This window comes from Typopeltis vanoorti, chromosome 25, assembly GCF_054136105.1.
Source record: "Typopeltis vanoorti isolate ZY-2024b chromosome 25, IOZ_Tvanoo_1.0, whole genome shotgun sequence".
Classification (NCBI taxonomy): domain Eukaryota; kingdom Metazoa; phylum Arthropoda; class Arachnida; order Uropygi; family Thelyphonidae; genus Typopeltis; species Typopeltis vanoorti.
This window is the reverse complement of record NC_143573.1, coordinates 52,624,690-52,642,921: the sequence shown is the minus strand read 5'-3', so window position 1 is coordinate 52,642,921 and position 18,232 is coordinate 52,624,690. Positions and strand designations below refer to the sequence as shown.

Genomic DNA, 18,232 nt, shown 5'->3' with positions numbered 1-18,232 from the left:
GTCTGTTTTTAAACCCAGAACCAAAATTATTTTGAACTGAAACAAAAAAATCAAACCAAAAACTTCACGGTATTCGGCTTTTTCCGATTAATTTGTTTCTGCATAAAAATTACTTTCTGGAGAACCAAAATTTTAACGAATTCCACATTTGCAGATGGCGTTGTGTGGATTTATACACATACACACATTGGATTTAATCTTGTCTTCGCATGTTGTATTGTTATTTTATTCTATCCCTCTTTTTGTTATTCGTTTAGTTACCCCCGTTTTTTTTTTTTTTTTAGTGTTATATAGTTTTGCTTTATTTACTGTTAATATTTTAAACACGTTGTCATGAGTGTTGTATTGTCGTCTTGTTTTCTAAGAACTATGTCAAGCTTTGAACGGTATAGGGAATTTGTAAAGTGTAATCCTGTTTTTGCTAGTGAACTAGAATTATCTTTGAGGTGGTTGTCATACTTTACAGCAGGTATGTAACTAATCACTTTGATATACTGTAACTTTTGAGTGTTGTGATATACTGTTTTAGAGAGCACTTCCAGTAAATTCAAAATTAATAGCTGCAGAGGAGTTGAAAGTTTCACGTAAAGAAGTATATATAAAGTAACTGGGTGGCATTTTAATTAGAATAAAAATTATTTCGCATTTGTTGAATTTTCGGCTAGGTTTCTTAGTCAACTGCATCTACAACTATCAGCATTCAAAGAAATTGATTTGAATATTCAAAATGTTATGGAAAACAGTATTGAGGGGTTACTTAGAATATGAAGGTTTCAGAGAAGTTTGTAAGAACTTATGCAGAAATGGGGTGTTTGACTAGATGTGGTTTGAATTTTGCTTTTGAAACAGTTGAATAAAGCAGAAAAAGATATAGAGAAATTTTAGAAATCTCAAAATAAGAATGGATGTAACATTAAAAATAGCTATGGCGCAATCCATCTCTTAAGATCGAAGAAATAGAAAATAAAAATGTAAGTAATACAAGAATAGACTTAGTGGACATGATGGAATTGGAAGACGCTTTATCAACAATAAAAAATAGAAAATTCTACATACAGGAACAGATGGAATTACCTCAGACTTAATCAAGTATAGTGATATCTCTTTAAAAGTAAGATTCCTAAACACCTGTTAAATAGTTGTTGTATTACATGCCTTATACCCTAAGAATGAGAAATGGCTGAAAAATATCGGTTTTTATATGAAAATTAGAGATATTAGCTTATTAAATACAGCATATGAATTACATAGTAAAATTTTAAATAAAGACTTGGCAATAGTTTATTAGAGGAACAGGCTGGATTTAGGAAGGGTAGGAGTTGCATTGATGATGTATTCACAATAATTCTACTTACAGAAAAAAAGACAAGAATTTAATTTAGACTCGCCTAGCATTCATAGATTATGAAAAAGTCTTTGACCAAGTCAACAGTAAAAAAAAAATAATAATAATAAATAATAATAATGGAATGAAATAGAAAACCGAGGCTATCCAAAACAGTCATGAAATGCAATTAAGTGCCTATATAACAATACTACTGAAATCATGATGATGATTTAACCCTTCAGTTGTATTTGACTCTTGGTAACTTTGTAGGCAAGTGTTCTTGCCACAGTGTTTGTTGAGATTTTCACAGGGTAGTTCACCATTGCTTTCCCCAACTCCTCCATTTTATCCAGGCTTGGGACCAGCATTCAGCATTTACAAATCAGGCCTATGGCTGTAAATCCATGTGTGTTCATAGGGCTGGTTTGCCTGTTCTGAGGGACGAAAAACCGAAGTTTCTAGGTGAAAAAAAAAAAACTTCAACCTCCATATGAGACCAGCTTACTCACCTTTAGTAGAAAAAGACCAGTAAAGATTCCTAACATCATAAACGGAATCTAACCCAGATCTTTCTGATTAAAGGGCTTTTTCTATGGTGACTGAGTATGGAGGCTCTTACTGCAATCATAAATATCGGTAAATGCATAACAGAAGAAATAGCAGCTAATCGGGGAGTCTGACAAGAATGTAGTCTTTCTCCTACCTGTAGATAGAGAGATGATCTAATAAGGAACTGGAAATCTGTAGTAAATCTAGAAATAAACATCAATCAACATACAACAATAAACACAATACTGTTTTCAGATCTGATTTTTGTATTATTACCTGAAGACAATCAACAGATATCCATTCACTATCTACAGCAGTTAACTAGTGAATACAATGTATGAATCTCGTTAAAGAAAACTAAAACTATGCAATCTGGAGCCTAAGTTCTCATTGTGAAGAGAGGAATCTTTATATGGATTTTAGTTTTAAGTGATTTAGCCAATCTCATGTGTAGGTAGCGGTTTTTTTTTTCTCCTGGAAACTAGGGTTTTTTATTCCACATACAGAAAAATTTGCCTTGAGAACGTATACACATAAAAAATACTAGTGGCGGTGGGCAGTAGATGGCTTTGGCGTAGGTCATGATGGTAGTGGCTGCTCACTGTGGTTGGTGGGTTGAGTGGAGAGTTGTACAGTGGGTGGAGATGGAAAGTTGTGCAATAGGTGCCCTCCCTCGACGAGTCTCTGGACTCCTTGTGGAGGTGTTAGGTAATAATGAATATAGTAATTGAAAACCAAACTCTAGAACAAGTAACACATTTTTAATATTTAGGATGTGACATAACATTTGATATAGATAATGATATTGACAATAAGTTACACCATTTCAAGCAATCCATGCAGTGCTATAAGATGAACAACAAAATGCAAAACGAGAAAAAAAAACAGTTAAAATTTTATAAAGTCATGGTAGTACCAAGAATACTATATGGGTCAAAAGTTGGATAGAGAGGAAAAAAAAGATGAAAGAATGCAAGCAGCTGAAATGAAATTTCTTAGAGCAGTTAAAGGATGCACAAGAATAGATAGAATACAAAATGAAGAAATTGTTAAGGAATTAAAATGCAAGCAATAAATTATAAAATAAAAGAACATATACAAAAAATGGAGGGAGGGAAAGCTATAAAAGAAGTGAGAAAGTATAAACTAAAGGTAAAAAGGTACATAGGATGACCTAGAAAGAGAATGAAAATATAGTCCTTAGAATGCCAAAACAGGCTTTTAGCCTATATCTTGAAAGAAGATGATCCAACACAGCTGTAACATCATGTTGATAAAATACTGTCTGAAAGGGTGTTGAATAAACTAGATAATATGGGATTGGAATATAAGCTGTTAGCTTGGATAAGTGGTTGGCTGATAGCTATCAGAAAGTGGTATATGGTGGGGTGGGGGAGGTGAATCTGGCAGAATTAAGGTAACCACCAGTGTACCTAAGGGGCAAGTTTTTGGAACACTGTTGTATAATCTACATATTAATGATATTGGAAAGGACCTGACATAATATCTTTATTTCTTATGTTGATGATTCAAAGATAAACAGACAATCAGAGATGCTACTGATATACAGCATTTACAGGGTAATTTGAATAGGCTGGAAGTGTGGGCAAATGATAATGGCTGCTAATTCAATGTTAGTAAGTGTAAAGTCATGCACTTTGGCCTCGTGAGATACCAAATGGTTATATTGGTGGGAACATGCTTGAAGTAACTGATGAGGTTACAGATCTTCTGTGGTGGATAGAAAGTTGAAGTTCAAGGGTCACATAGCAAAAATTGCAAATACAGTAATCCCTCGATTAATGCCCCCCGATTAGTGCAGCATTTTTTTTCGATACCCAAATTCGATTAGCGCGCCTATATACATCTTAAAAATAAATGTTACAGTTTTATGGCTAACTATTTTAAAAAATCACTCACCAGAATGAAATAATTTAGTCACCGATTTAAAACATTTTATTGCTTCCATGTACACTATTTTCCAAATTTTTACCACCAAATTTTATGTTGCTGCTATAGTACACCCACAGATTCGAGACCCTCCGACACTTCTGCGCATGTCACAAAAAGGAGAATCCAATCCGATAATAGGGTAAACGAGTTGTTTATTATTACACGTCGGAAAATTAACTTCTCTTTTATGATCATTGTAGTTTTTAAAGTGGGAACTATTTTGCTTGTATAACAGTTGGGAAATTTTATCTATAAAATGATTTCGCGTGTTGGCGACCAATTTGTACGTCCTTCATTTCTTTCTCCCCTTCAATGATAACGTCCAAGAATTAATTAAATCTCATTCTGAAGAATTGAGTGATTCCGACTTGCTAAATTGAGATGCACAGTGGGAAGATCCTGAAGAATATGAAGAAAATTTAACCACTGATAGTCACCAAAAACAGATTTCACAGAAACAATTTGAAAATATTTTTCGTACAAAGTTTTTAAGCAGCATTGCTTAGAGGCTGACCCTGATGAAGAGAGAAGCAGTAAAATTTGCAGAAGAATAGAAGAGGCAATAGGGCCATACTGTCGGTTGTATGAAAAAAGGAAACAAAATGCCTGCCAAACTACGTTAGCTCAATTCTTTGTTAAGAAGTAGAATAATAAATTTATATTCTGAATATGTTTTATTGTCTTTCAGCTTAATGGTTTTCCTTTAACTAGACCCTGAGATATACACTAATTCTTTTATTAAAAAAAATTAAGGGTCAAAAAAGAAAACTGAAGAACGAATTATACATTTTCCCATAGGTTATTATATTTGATTAGTGTATTTTTGATTAATGCGCCTGTTTTAAAGAATTCATTAGGTGCACTAATCGAGGGATTGCTGTACAACTCTGAGGATAATTGCAATGGTGAAATGAACGTTGACATTGAAAGTTTATATTTCACTTGGTTAGACTATAATAAATTCAGTTTAATCCTTTATCCAAGTGTGAGCAAAAAAGTTTGTGCCTTTTGTACCACCTTACCCCAGTCCTGAAAAAAGTATCTTCAGGACTGGGGTAAGGTGGTACAACACTGGGCAACTCATTGCAAAGGTGGAGCAAGCTAACATCACGCCTATCTCAGTATCTCCTCTAATGCAAAACACATCTCCATGCAGATATGTATAATGTTATGCATTAAGGGAAGGGCCACTACCCACACTAGTTTCGACCTTTATTGAGGTCTCTTCAGTGGGAGCCAGGCCCAAGTGGAGATACCAGGCAGAAGCATTAGCAAGGTCATCTCTACCTATATGAGTTGCCAAACGGTGTGCCACTTTTTTATTAAATTACTCTGGATTTAGAGAAAGATGTTGAAAGTTTATTTTTCCCTTAATGGAAAAATAAACTTTCAACCTACCCTACCCCAGTCCTGAAGATACTTTCAGGTGCAAACTTTGTTTGCTCACACTTGGATAAAGGATTAAACTAAATTTATTATTAGAACATCGACATCTAAGGATATGGAAGTCATTTTGCCTCTTTACTAGGCCTTGATACAACTGCACCTGGCCTACTGTAAGCATATTTGGTGTCTTGGTTTCCACTGGGATAAAGAAGCTGTAAAGGCTACAAAAATAGTTACAATGATAAATTTAGAGTATGAGGACTGCATATACTGATAAACAGGTGAAAGAGGGGATGAGATAATAAATTCTATAAACTTCTCAATCTGAATTGTAGGATATTGGTTGAAAATTTTCATTATATGGTTAGAAGTCGGGGGGCATCTGTGAAAGTTAAAAAAAAAAAAAAAAAAAGGGGTGAGAGCTGGATTTTTCTCTAACAGAATTATTACTGAGTAGAAGTTTACCTGTTGAAGTAGTGAGCACTTCCAGTGTGAATGAGTTTTAGAGAATGTATGGCAGTTTGTGTGGTTGATGCATAGTGTCTGTTAGTAAATTCCTGACTTTCTGGACATCTGATAATAATATCATCCAACTTAGGCAAAGCTTTCTATGCTGAATCTTGTCAAAAGCTTTAACAAACCCCAAAAAGTATTGTGGTGTATCCATTCACCTTATCTGACTCAGCCATCACAATTATTATAAAATTGTGCAAGTCTTAAACATGACCACCCTTTTAGCAAACCTATATTGTCCATTGCAAAATAAATTTGCTGTCACTCCAGAGATACTGAAGTTGACAGTACTTGCACTACCATTGTGTGGTGGGATTATCATACATTCTTTCCACTCCTATGGAATCCTCTTTCTTGTTCTGAGCCTCACATTATACAGCCAGTTCATCTGAACATTTTTAGCATCTATGCTAACATCCCCCATCAGTCCTTATTGATAAATTCATATTCTATTAATGCAACAGCTCTAGTTGCATAAAGAATTGTGCACTGAGTTTCTTCCTCCAGTGTAACAGCATTGAGCTCATTGCATACACCAAGTTGATTGCTTTTAGAAAAATTGGTACTCATTCATTGAGCAGTCTTTTCTGCACCTTTTACCAACATAGCATGTGCATTGACAAGAGTCAAGAGACAAACTGATCATGACAACCTGTGTGTTGACTGATCTCAGCTTTTCTTTTCCAAGCTTACCTTCCACAATTCTTATTAGTCTTTTCTGAAGTATATTAAATTTGGCAAGAATTATCAGAAGTTTAAACATCATCAGAAGAAATTTATTCCTTTCCCCAAGCATAAGCAGAGTTTGCATGTGAAGTATCATCATGACTATTCTTGCATATAGAGGCTGTTGACTTCATCAGTTTGTTTCCTTAATATCCTATTATGCAAAAACATTATGGAAAGGGTCAGGTCATCATCCAGCTTAGTTTTGACCTTTATTGAAGTCTATCAATGGGAGCTAGACCAAGGTAGATACTGAGGTTAAAACAATGCAAAAGCTATGTGTTTTCCAGGTAAAGTAGTAAAATGATATATCATGATATTAAAATACTCTGGATCAGAGACAGTTGTAAAAAAATGTTTTCTAAAAATTTTTTCTAAACATAAAAATGCTTTCTCAAGTATATTTACATAAGTTGCACCTGGTGCACTCACTATGAAAATTCGTGTAATTCTTCCATTCAGTTTTATTCCCTTTTTTTTTTTTTTTAACATTGATACTACAAGCTCCACTTCAATTACCTTGAATTTGATCCACTGACCAGGGCTTCTGAATTATGTAGTGAAATATCATCTGCTCCACCTGGCTTTTCACACTGAGGTTTTTGATGGATTTTTCTGTATTTATATGTACTCCCAATTGCATTCCTCTTGAATGTTATCTACCAATGTTCCATTACTTGTTTCATATAACATCAGATTGTCATCAGTTTTCACAATACCTTTATCATCTCTGATTCCTTTTATAGTACTTTCTTCCATTTCTCGGTTTTTTCAATAGCTTCCAGAACATTTTGCTGTCTTCCTGATATTTTTTGTGTATATTCTTACCAAACTCTTCCCATGACTTTTGTTTAGTTGTTTTTACACATTGCTTTACTTTCTTACATTTTTCTATCTGTATTCTTAGTGTACATGCAGATTCACTTGGAACTTTTGATATGCTTTCTTCTTTTTCTTGACCATCTCTTAAATTTCTCGAGTTCACCATGATCTAAGTGATCGCTCAGTAACTCGACCATTTCTTCTGTTTTTGTTACTTACCTACCATTGGCAATGATTAGTTATTCTTTCTCTTACTCACTACTGTTGTGTCCCAATTTATGATTATTATTCTATCTAGTGAAATTCTGCTTATCTATGTTCAACTATTATCTATGCACGAGATATCACCCAAAAATACAAATATTTAAGTTATTTCTCCCCTTAGTGTCCCTAATATTTATATTATACTGCGCCTTTTGGGACATTTAGGTTGAGATATTAAATACAAAAGCAAGGAGCAATTACTAAAATATGTCTGAATGTGAAACAATATTGCAGTCGTGACACTTTATCTCGTTACTTTTTTTTTTTACACATTAATTTCCCGCGTGATTAGGTTCGCACGTTTTTCAAGTGGTGCATTGGGCAGCAATTTCAGACAACTGTTTTATCAATGAACAAAGGTTTATTAAACTCAATAGTATGGTAAAATTCGATTTCTAATATAATTCAATTCAATACTAAGAAAATATTTACAAAATAACATTAGCTAATCACAAGTATTTGGCTAAGATCCTATATGGGTATTACGATCATATTGCCATAACAAATTCAACACATAAAATCCTATGTATAATCCCAGATCTAATTAACACCTTAGTTAACCCTATATTAGTCTGAATATACGCTATATGCTGTAGCACATGGACATATATGATCAATTCACTCTATTTAACTATCCAAAACTATGTAGATTAAATTATCCTTTCACTGTACTAACACATAACTTTGACATTTAAAACTTTCCTATATGCTACAATACACATGCATAATTCTCAGGACACATGAATTACTTATATAATATTAATATTAGGAAGCATACTCTCATTATAATCAGTCATGTACTAAAGTCCTAGTATAATTTTCCTTAGTCTCTTCAACAGTTCAGTAATAGAATAATGATTACAATTACAGACGATTTTCAGTTAACACGAGATTTTTACAGTACCTGTTTCTCTTGAGTTTTCGATATTGGCCTCTACTTTTTTTTCGATTGAACTATCCTGGTATGATCTCTCATACAATCTGTTACTCCTAAGTTCTTTTTTGCATTAAACTGTGCTTATGCGATCTTTACTTTTCATACTTGAATTAAGAACACACTTTAGAATCATGTATACCATGGCTGTGAAACTCGCCACGTGTACACCGACTTCTTTACAGATTTCCTTTTCTCGTAGTTGTCACTGGACGATGAAACACATAGATAATACCTTCTTTCCTTTAGCTAAATGGCATTCCTCGTTTCTTTCCATAGGAAATACGGAATTGAAATCCCGCTCACTTTTGTTTCCTTGTTGTGACGACGGAGATAACTCCAATCCCGCCACTCAGGAAAACCATGTGAAACCTATATGAAGGAGCTCATGAAGAAACTATCTGGGAAAAAGCCTCGTGGGGGGGCATTTCTAACCTTTTTATACCTTGACTCCTAACGGCACCTTCTTTAATTTCTTTTCTCCGCCCCTTACTTGATTTGACTTCACCGACCAATTAGGGTGGCATTTTTCTGCCAAACATCCTTTGGTCGGTGAGCCCGTGACGATGTCTCAAATCCGGGAATTGACCCTGAGCGATAGTCTATTGTTTTTTATTTTTGCTAGCCTCTAAATTAATCCCCCTTCCAAATTTTTAAGAATTTACTTAATATTTTAATCTCTAGCCTCTCGCATACAATTTCTTATGACTAATCCTTTGTCTTACTTAGCTAAAATTTTTTTTTTTTATATCACAACACTTATATATTCCTTCTTTTATTAGTTAGTTCAACAAACACTTTTTTTTTGTTATATATTTTACTTGGATGCAAGAATATTTTTCTTTCTTTTAAATAATTCATCTATTAGCTTTTATACAGGGGTTTTATTTTATTTTATTTTCATGTTACACCATGATAACTGGGAATTCTACATTCTTAAGGTATCAGGGTGTAACACTACATAGTGAAAGCACACTTCACAATTTCCTTTGGCCAGTTTTTTTTTATAATGCAACCAGACATGAAAGGTTACAAGACCTATAACACAACACTGCCATGCATGGGCAGTGATCAAGGAAAAAGAAATAATCTATTAATGTTTCTTAAAGAGTTGAAGACAGCTGCTCTAGTTACATGATTGGAAGAAAGTGAAAATAAAAACATAATGCAGGAACCTGTGGAAAAGTGACTGAAGCGAGTCTGTGAGAGACCTATTAAGTTGATTCTGTCTTCTCTGTATCATCAAGAATTCTAAGGGAGGTTTGAGTGTATAACTCCAAATGTAAGAACAATATTCCAAGTTGGTTGGATAGGATACTTGTCAAGTTTTAGGGATAGAGCAGGAGAGAAAGAGAGAACTAATGTTTTAAGGAAAAACAAGTTTTCTTAAAAGCTGAGGAGGTTATTTATGTAGTATGTTTGTATGCCAGGATAAACTGGATGTGATAGTCTGAGGAAGAAAAAGTGGTTTTGAAAGGATATATTATTAGAACATCATCAGAAGTCAGCAGGAGTGAGGTAAGATCTTTCTTGTGGGTAATAAGACAGGGCTGAATTTTAATAGCATTGAAATTCACTGAGTTGTCTTCACCCTGCTTGAGAATGTTAGGATACAGTATTTAAGCCATTAGTTATGGAAGACCTAGAGGCTTCAATCATTTGAGTACTGCTGAGTTCTTCGAATGAAGAAGAATGGAGAGTAGTGTCATCAGCAAAGCTGTGAACAGGATTTGAAGCCAGAGAGAGGGAGAAAGAGACCTTAATGTAAAGGAGGAGGAGCCTGGATGACATCCATACAAACCCATGGAGTACTCTAGCATTGATAAAGAAATATGACGAAAGGTTGCCATCCATCATGACATACAACAAACCAAAGAAAAAGCAGCTTTCTGGTTGTTCAGTCAGAAAGGGCAAGAGGGAAACCATGAAATAGTAGCACATTCAGAAGGCCTCAAGGAATCATGATTAAATATGTTTGAAATATTGAGAGCAACCACATGGGTATTCCAGATCTTTCCATAGTCAGCATCCAAAGGTGGGAGAGGTTATAGAATCCTGGAGTACTCCAGCATTAATAAAGAAATATGATGAGTAAGGAAGCCATCCACCATGACATGCAATGAACTACCAGAGAGGAAACTCTCTAGTTCAGTCATAAAGGGCATGAGAGGGAAATCATAGAATGGTAGCGTGTTCAGAAGACCTTAATGTCAGGCATGATCAAATGTATTAGAAATATTAAGAGCAACCACATGAATTTTTCCAAATCTTTCCATTGCCTGCATCCAAAGGTGGGTAAGATTAATGAGGAAGTCTGCCATAGAACAAGAATGTGGAATCCACATTGGTTGGTGGATCTCCAGGCAGCAAACAAACTAGTTGTTGATGAACTTCTCCAACTTTTGAAAGTAGTGAGGTGAGAGTAATGGGGTGATAGTTTGATGACTGACTTATCTCCCCTTTTACCACAGGCTGATTAAAGACTTGTTTCCATGCTGGTGAGTTAGATACCAAATGAATATGACACATAGGCAATACAGGGTGGGTGTTAATTCTTTATCAAGATTAATCAGGATATATCTTGCATCTTGGCAAAAGATCAGAGTAGGCATGCAGTGGGCAGCATATGGTAGTTCAGATGATTTGCCTTGGTCTTCTAAACAAGAGTTGAAGGGAAAAGACTAATTCCAAGATGTCTGCCATCGTCTTTGGATGGGGTTACCATGATATCTTTAGGATATGAGATAGGTGAAAACAAGGAAGGGCAGAAGTTATGCTGAATAGCCGTAGTGAAGGACCAGAAGGCTTTACTGCCAGTTTTGCAGAGACAAGCTTATTGCATTTCATTCTTATGAAGTCTACTTTGGAATTGATAACTTTTTTACAGACTTATTTCAGGTTCTAGTGAGAACCAGAGTTTTTGATTAAGTCATTGAACATATGCTGCATTTTTATTATGGACTGCAGAAGCACTTATTATTTCTTTTTTTTTTTTTTTTATAGAGAACCAAGACTTGAATAAGGGAGTTTGTAGTAGAGTGGGGAATGAAGACCTTAATTCCATTGAGAATTATTTCAGTATATGATATGGCTTCCCTTCCAGCCATATCATTTACCAGGATGTTAGTCTCCTTAGAAGACAATCATGCAGTTTGGATAATTGGGTTATATGAAATCAACTCAAGTAGTCACAAATGGCAGTATGGTTGTCAGAATTACGGGAGCAATAAAAGCTGCAAATATTAGGAAAGCCAGAGTAGATAAAAAAAAAAGGTGGACTCCAGCTCAGATAGCTTTGGCAAGAGATATGTGATTTGACAAAAGTATGTTCCTCTTTTTTGTGCAGAATGCTTCATACAGAATGTAGTTGGTGTAGTTGCGGTAGATTGTAATCATAGAGTATGCAAATTGGGATTCAATTAGGAATAGCAGATTGGATTTTTATTATGTATATTGATCCTGTACACAAGAGGTTGAGAGAATTATAAGCACATCAGTGCCATGTGTAAAGTGCAGATTAAGACTGAGATAGAAGTTTATTGATCTTCTTTTGAAGAACTGTAGGTTGTAGTTGTTTTGGAACCACTTGGAGCAGCCTTCTTCACTTCATGAGGAAGACTGCTCCAGGGGACAGAATAAATGGAAGAGAAGCATGTTCAGTTTTTTTGCAGTTGCACAGTAAAGGGATACTAGGCAGCTGCTGCTGCTCTTGTGCTAACAGGTGCAGAAGAAAGTGGAGGAATGATGGTTGCCAATTCACTGGAGCAGTAACCATGGAAGTATCTGTAGAATAGACGCAGAGCAGAAACACTGCATCTCTGAGATAGAGGTTGAAAAGGATCTGAGCCTAATTCATCAATATCAATAATAATAATAATAATGACTGCCTCACTATTCCAAAAGTTTTGGAAATTGTTATCCTCAATTGTATTAAATAAATTTCTCTTATTTCAGCCCAATAGTTTTAATCCATTAACACATGACTATACCTTAAACATTCACTCTGTTTTCTAATTCATTTCCTTATTGTTGTTTGCTGTTTGTACTGATGTCTTACATTAGCAAGATGAAATATTTACATAATAAATTTATTTTACTGTGGCATACATGTTATTTTATAGTCATCTACTGATTTTCTCTACAGATCCCTCTGAATAGGGATACTTTAATTTGAAACACCCTGTATATAAAAACATTCCCCTCCACACATGCATCAGTTGAAGTTCTGGAGAGCACTGAACGTCCTTCACACCATCTTCTACTTTGTTAGAGCATATCATTGAGCCCTACAATGCAGTAGTAGATTATTGACACTCTAGCAACAGGAATATCTTCCTTGCACACTTTTCTTTTCCTGTTTTGATTTCCCCGTTTGCATACATCTAGTGCACAATGTACTCACTATTTTTATTTTATTTTATTTTATTGATTTTTCTTTAAAGAAACATCCTATTGCATTTCAGAATAGTGTGTGTTTTTGTCAAAAATAGTTTTAAATCAGCATGTTTTAAACAAAATAACATTTTCAGGCCGTTTTCATCAGTCCTCTGTGATATCAGAACTTATCTATTCAGCATCCAGTTTACTTACCCTTCTAAATGATTCCATATTGAAGAAAGCTGCAAATATAACTACTCATTTGGTGAGTCTTGAAGGAAATTCTTATACAGGAATTCAATAACTATTTTTGAAAAAATATATCTTGACATAATATTTTGCACATCAATAGAATATTTTCTATTGATGTATAATAATTTAATTGAAATTTCTGTATATCCTAGTTTTTCTATCTGCAATGTTGTATTGGCTGTTAGACTAATGATATCAACATTTCTGCTGCAGTATCTTTCCTCAGACCTCATAATACTTTTAAAAAAAATTACATGTACACACATTAGTAATATATACACCTAACTTAGCATTTACTGGTTTATTATAATAGTGATTAATGCAGAATGAACAAATATTAGACCTTCAGTATTTAATTTATTTTACATGAGAGAATGTACTAATTATTGTATGTTGTACTCTGAAAACTGTTTACGTAAAAACAGATAAGTCCTGTTGAGAGTATGATTTATGGCACAGTGTGCATGCAGTTGATTAAGCTTCCTCCTGTCACAAAGTTATTCATTTCACAAAGTGCCACCAATAAGTCACCATTCTCATTTGTTGAACCATAAAGATATATGTTAAATGACTTGGTTATCACCAGGTGGTAAACCCAAATGATCATATTGCAATCGAGGTTAATTTTAGGGGTTCACCCTTAGATATTAAAGTAAGGCAAGGAGCTGATGTAGGATCTAATCGCTACTTAGTAATGCCAAAATTAAATTAAAACTGTATGAGATTAAAGAAAAAAAAATTAGAAATCATAATGGGAGGGTAAAATATTGCATGTCTAAATTAAAATGAATGAAATTACGAAAATCTTTTTCTATTATGATAAAAAATCGATTTCATGTTTTGGAAAATGAGAAACTAGAAGGTGAAATAAAGAAGACATCATTGAAATGGAATGGGAAAAAATTTTTAAATGGTATATAATTAGGTTGCAAGAGACTGTTTGGGTGTTAAGAAGGGGGAAAAGAGCAATGTTTGGTTATCAGACATGATCTGGAGACTAGAAGAAAGGCATAAAGTTAAAATGATGTTAGAAAGTGCTAAAGAAATTCATTTCAGCAAATATAGAGAGTATTAAAAGATCTGCAAGAGAAAGGATAAAAAAATTGTGTGTAAAAGACAGTTTGTGCAGAAGAAACACAAAGGCTGAAACTTCAGGGCACATTGGAAGACTGCATGAGATGACAAGGGAAATATGCTCTGAAGAAAAGAGGCAAGTAAATGCTATAAGAGATAAAGATGGTTTGCTGCTAACTGAAGAGGATAAGATGGTTAGAAGATGGAAAGAACACTTTGAAATTCTAAATTTGGACAACAGTTAACTGACATGATTAGAAGATCAATAATGGAAGAGCCTCTTATAAACATAAATTTAACTATAACATCAGAACCTATATCTAAAAATAATGAATGTAATAGAGAAAATGAAAAGTGGAAAGCTTTAGATAATGATAATATAGCAATAGAAATGCTTAGGGTATCTAAAGAAACGGCTGCTGATAAACTGCATCTGATTTTTAACAATGTGCTGAAGAGACTGAAAAGATACTTAAACAGTGGAAAGAAGCAATGATGATTATGATCCCTAAGAAAGGTGATCTCACTAGATGTCAGAATTGGAGAGGAATTAGCCTACTCTCAGTACCTTTCTAAAATTTTCTGTAGAATATTGATAAATAGGATTAAAAATGAAGTAGAGAAGATATTAAGGCATGAACAAACTGGTTTCAGAACTGGTGGGAGTACTGTGCATCACATTTTTACTTTATGGAACACCATTGAATAAAGCATAGAATTTAAAAGTCCATTATAACTTATTTTATAGATTTTGTTAAAGCATTTGACAGTATTCATAGTTATGGTTAATTATTAAAAGTTATGGAATTCAGGACAAATATGTAAGAATAATCAAAGGATGTATAAGAGAAGTAGAAGTTTTGTTATTGCACAGCAAACAACATCCGAATGGTTTGAGATAAGATCTGGTGTAAGGCAGGGTTGAGTAAAGTCTGGGTTATTGTTTGATATAGTCATCCATTGGGTTATGAGAAAAGTTATAGGTGCGAGAAGAGAAATTAAATGGAATCCTGTGTCACAGTTAGATCTAGATTATGCTAATAGCATAAGTTTGATATAATCAAAATATAATGATATACAAACAAAATTGAAAGACTTGTATAAAACAGCTGAAATGGTTGGTCTTAAAATAATCAAAATCAATCAGCATGCTATAGGAGTTAAGAATTTTACATATTTGGAGCAAATGTAGATACTGAAGGTGGAATACAGGGATATAATGCAAAGACTGGCAAAAGCTAATACTGCTTTCAGAAAATTAAATGATATATGGATCAGAGACATGGAAACTGACCAAAAAAAAAAACAGGAAACTAAATTAGTTTTCAAACCAAAGCGGTGTCACGGTTGATTGAATCCAGAAGGTTTGACAGTTCGGTCTGTGATCAGGTACTTGTTTATAGTTCATTCCAGAGTCTCTTTTCAACCAGTGCTGGGGACCATCTGCTATTTCCACAAGCCAAATTGGAGATCTAGAGATAATGTAGCAAGCTGGAGGCAGAAAGAGATATCTTGATATATATGAAGGTTCATGTTATTTCTGATTTTGTTTATTTCTTTGATGGCAACTTCTCTTCTGAAGCGTGGAGGATTGATGTGGGAAAGAACATGCAACTGTGAGAGGAGATCTTAAAGTACCAGAGATGGTTCTCATTGTTATATTAAGCTGTGTCTATGAGTCGTGAGGTGATGTCTGCTCTAAACTGGTGAACAATACTCTGCCACTAAGAATACCAGGACTGCTGTTTGACAAGTCGATGCATTATAATGGTGACTGTAAGCTTGTTTATAATGTTCTTGGCAGACATCTTTATCTTAGTTTTCTCCAAATGTTGGTATGTTTGGCTGCTATCAACTGTGACAAGGATTACTTTCATAGATTAGAAGTCCTGTTGTAGAAGTTTATTTTTAGTTTTCTATGAGCTTCATGGTTATTTTAGTAGAAAGTTGAAACAATAAATTTGATCCGGTTAGGGGATAATCCCTAGGTTTCAAAGCATTTTTGCAGTGAGCTCAGATCTTTGTTCAGTGTTTCATTCAAAGCCTTGGAAGACTATTGGCATAGATGGTGATTGGTATGCCATCAGTGTAGATAAACGTTTGCTTGGCTGTTGCAAGGATGTCATTTATGTACAAGTTGAATAGTGCTGGAGGGAGGACAGATCTTTGTAGCAATCCATCCTGTACAATAAATTTTTTTTTTTTTTAAATATAAATGAATCTTTATTTTCCTATTGGAGAGCATTTGTTCTAGTAGTTTGTTGTTTTCATATAGTAAGCCTTTTTTCCATGTCATAAACTGATTTTAGGTCTATGAAAGCTGTACCTGTTTTTAAAACATTTTGGTATCCAGTTTCTTTGTGGATTGTGAGAACCAGGGAACCTGGTCACAACAGCTCAGCCAGTTCTAAACCCAGCCTGTTCATTAGGTAAGATGGCTTCTGTTTTTGAAAAAATCATAGAAATAAATCATCAGTTGACTTATTAGGTTTTGACAAGGCTGTTTTCTTTGATTCATGCAAAAGGTTTGGGAATCGTGGAATTATTGAGGAGAAGAAATTAGATAGCTAGGTTTACACTCAATGCCAAGAACTTTACATGTTTTAATTAGAGCACTGCATCAATTTCATCTGAAGTTATTGGATTGGAGTTTGCTTTAGATGTAGGATATGATAAAAAAAAAAAAACTTTATAAAGATGATGGATCTCTTTTTGGTATTTGTGGGAATTTTGGGTTTAGCTTTTTGCGCTAAGATTTTTGCAATACTGTTCGGGTTTACTTTTCCTTTAGCTCTGTCAGAACTTGTGATAGGACCTGGTGTTTCCCAGTCAATAGCACAGAAAGTTGAGGTTGCTCATTTCTTCATGCCTGTGAACTCTTCTACTGTTATCCAAGGACCTTAAGAGGACAGAAGCAGTTTATGGATGGTTTTGTTGTTCATAGACTGCCAGAAGAATACTACTTTCATTTGACCAGCATGGTGTGTAGATTTTTCTGAATCCTCTCAGAATATCTTTTGTCAAATACTGTGAGAAGTTAACTGAAGGGTTGAGTATAACCATCTGCAGAAGATTATTCATTTACCTTTATCTGGGTCCTTCAGTTCATGAGCTTGAGTGCACACAATATGGATGAAGGTGTAACGATCTCACAACTTTCTGAGTACAATCATCAGCATCTGTATGATGCTGATGATTGTATGGCAAGTTTCCTGAGGCTTTTTATTGGGGACCACTGCAGTGCTCTCCTTACTTCATCCATTTTATCATCAGTCAAAATGGAAGGTCTTTGGAGTGATTCCTATCTGCAACAGATCCAGTTTCCCAAAACCACTGTACTAATCTCATTATCATCAACTTCTGAGGGACCGCTGTACCTGGATATTTCTCGTGAAATTCCTGAGCAGCACATGCATGAGATTGATTAGTAAAATAACTTTCCAAAATGAAAACTCATTGCGACTGGGTAAAAGACATTTCACTACCACACTGAACAAAGCTAGACTGAGAACAACCTGTACATGTCACGGTGAACTCGACATCTCCGATAATTTGTAATAATGTGATGGTGATTTCTAGGTGTAAGGATTGATTATAATAATTTGGAAATAATTGGTACAAATTTAAACTTTCATAATCACCCTATATATTGGATAGGAGTTTCAAATGGAGTAAGAAATAAAGGCTCTCATTCTAGTGTAGATGATTTCTGTAACATACAGACTAACTACTGTTTCTGAATAAGAGCTTCAGAAACAGTAGTTAGTCATGGAAAGTGAAATAGAAGTTTTCTCACTTGTGATTGTTGTAATGCCAAGAGACTCGAGTTTGAGAATGGCTAAGGAAAGGGAATCTCACTTGAGATGAAACTTATGTGAGATTATGATTATAGTCTGAGTTACCAAGAGGAGAAGTGATCTCAGTAGTCTATCCAGAAGGAGATCTGGTTAAGAAAAAATCTTGAGTGGTAGCTGACTGGATATTTTGTATTTTCTGATCAGAAATCAGAGTAGATTTTTAGAATTTGGGGAGCACTAGGCACAGCAGATGATACA

The 18,232-nt window shown here is 34.5% G+C and overlaps 1 protein-coding gene across 1 annotated transcript in view; it reads left to right on the top strand.

The window, feature by feature from the left end:
- The first annotated feature begins 272 nt into the window (after nucleotides 1–272).
- Nucleotides 273–18,232, top strand: part of Pex16 (peroxisomal biogenesis factor 16) — a 131,488-nt gene continuing 113,528 nt past the window's right edge. The window contains exons 1-2 of the mRNA XM_090414466.1: nucleotides 273–469; nucleotides 13,004–13,116. Coding sequence (XP_090270592.1) covers nucleotides 334–469; nucleotides 13,004–13,116 — 249 coding nt within the window. The 5' untranslated portion in view covers nucleotides 273–333. The remainder of the gene's footprint in view (nucleotides 470–13,003; nucleotides 13,117–18,232) is intronic.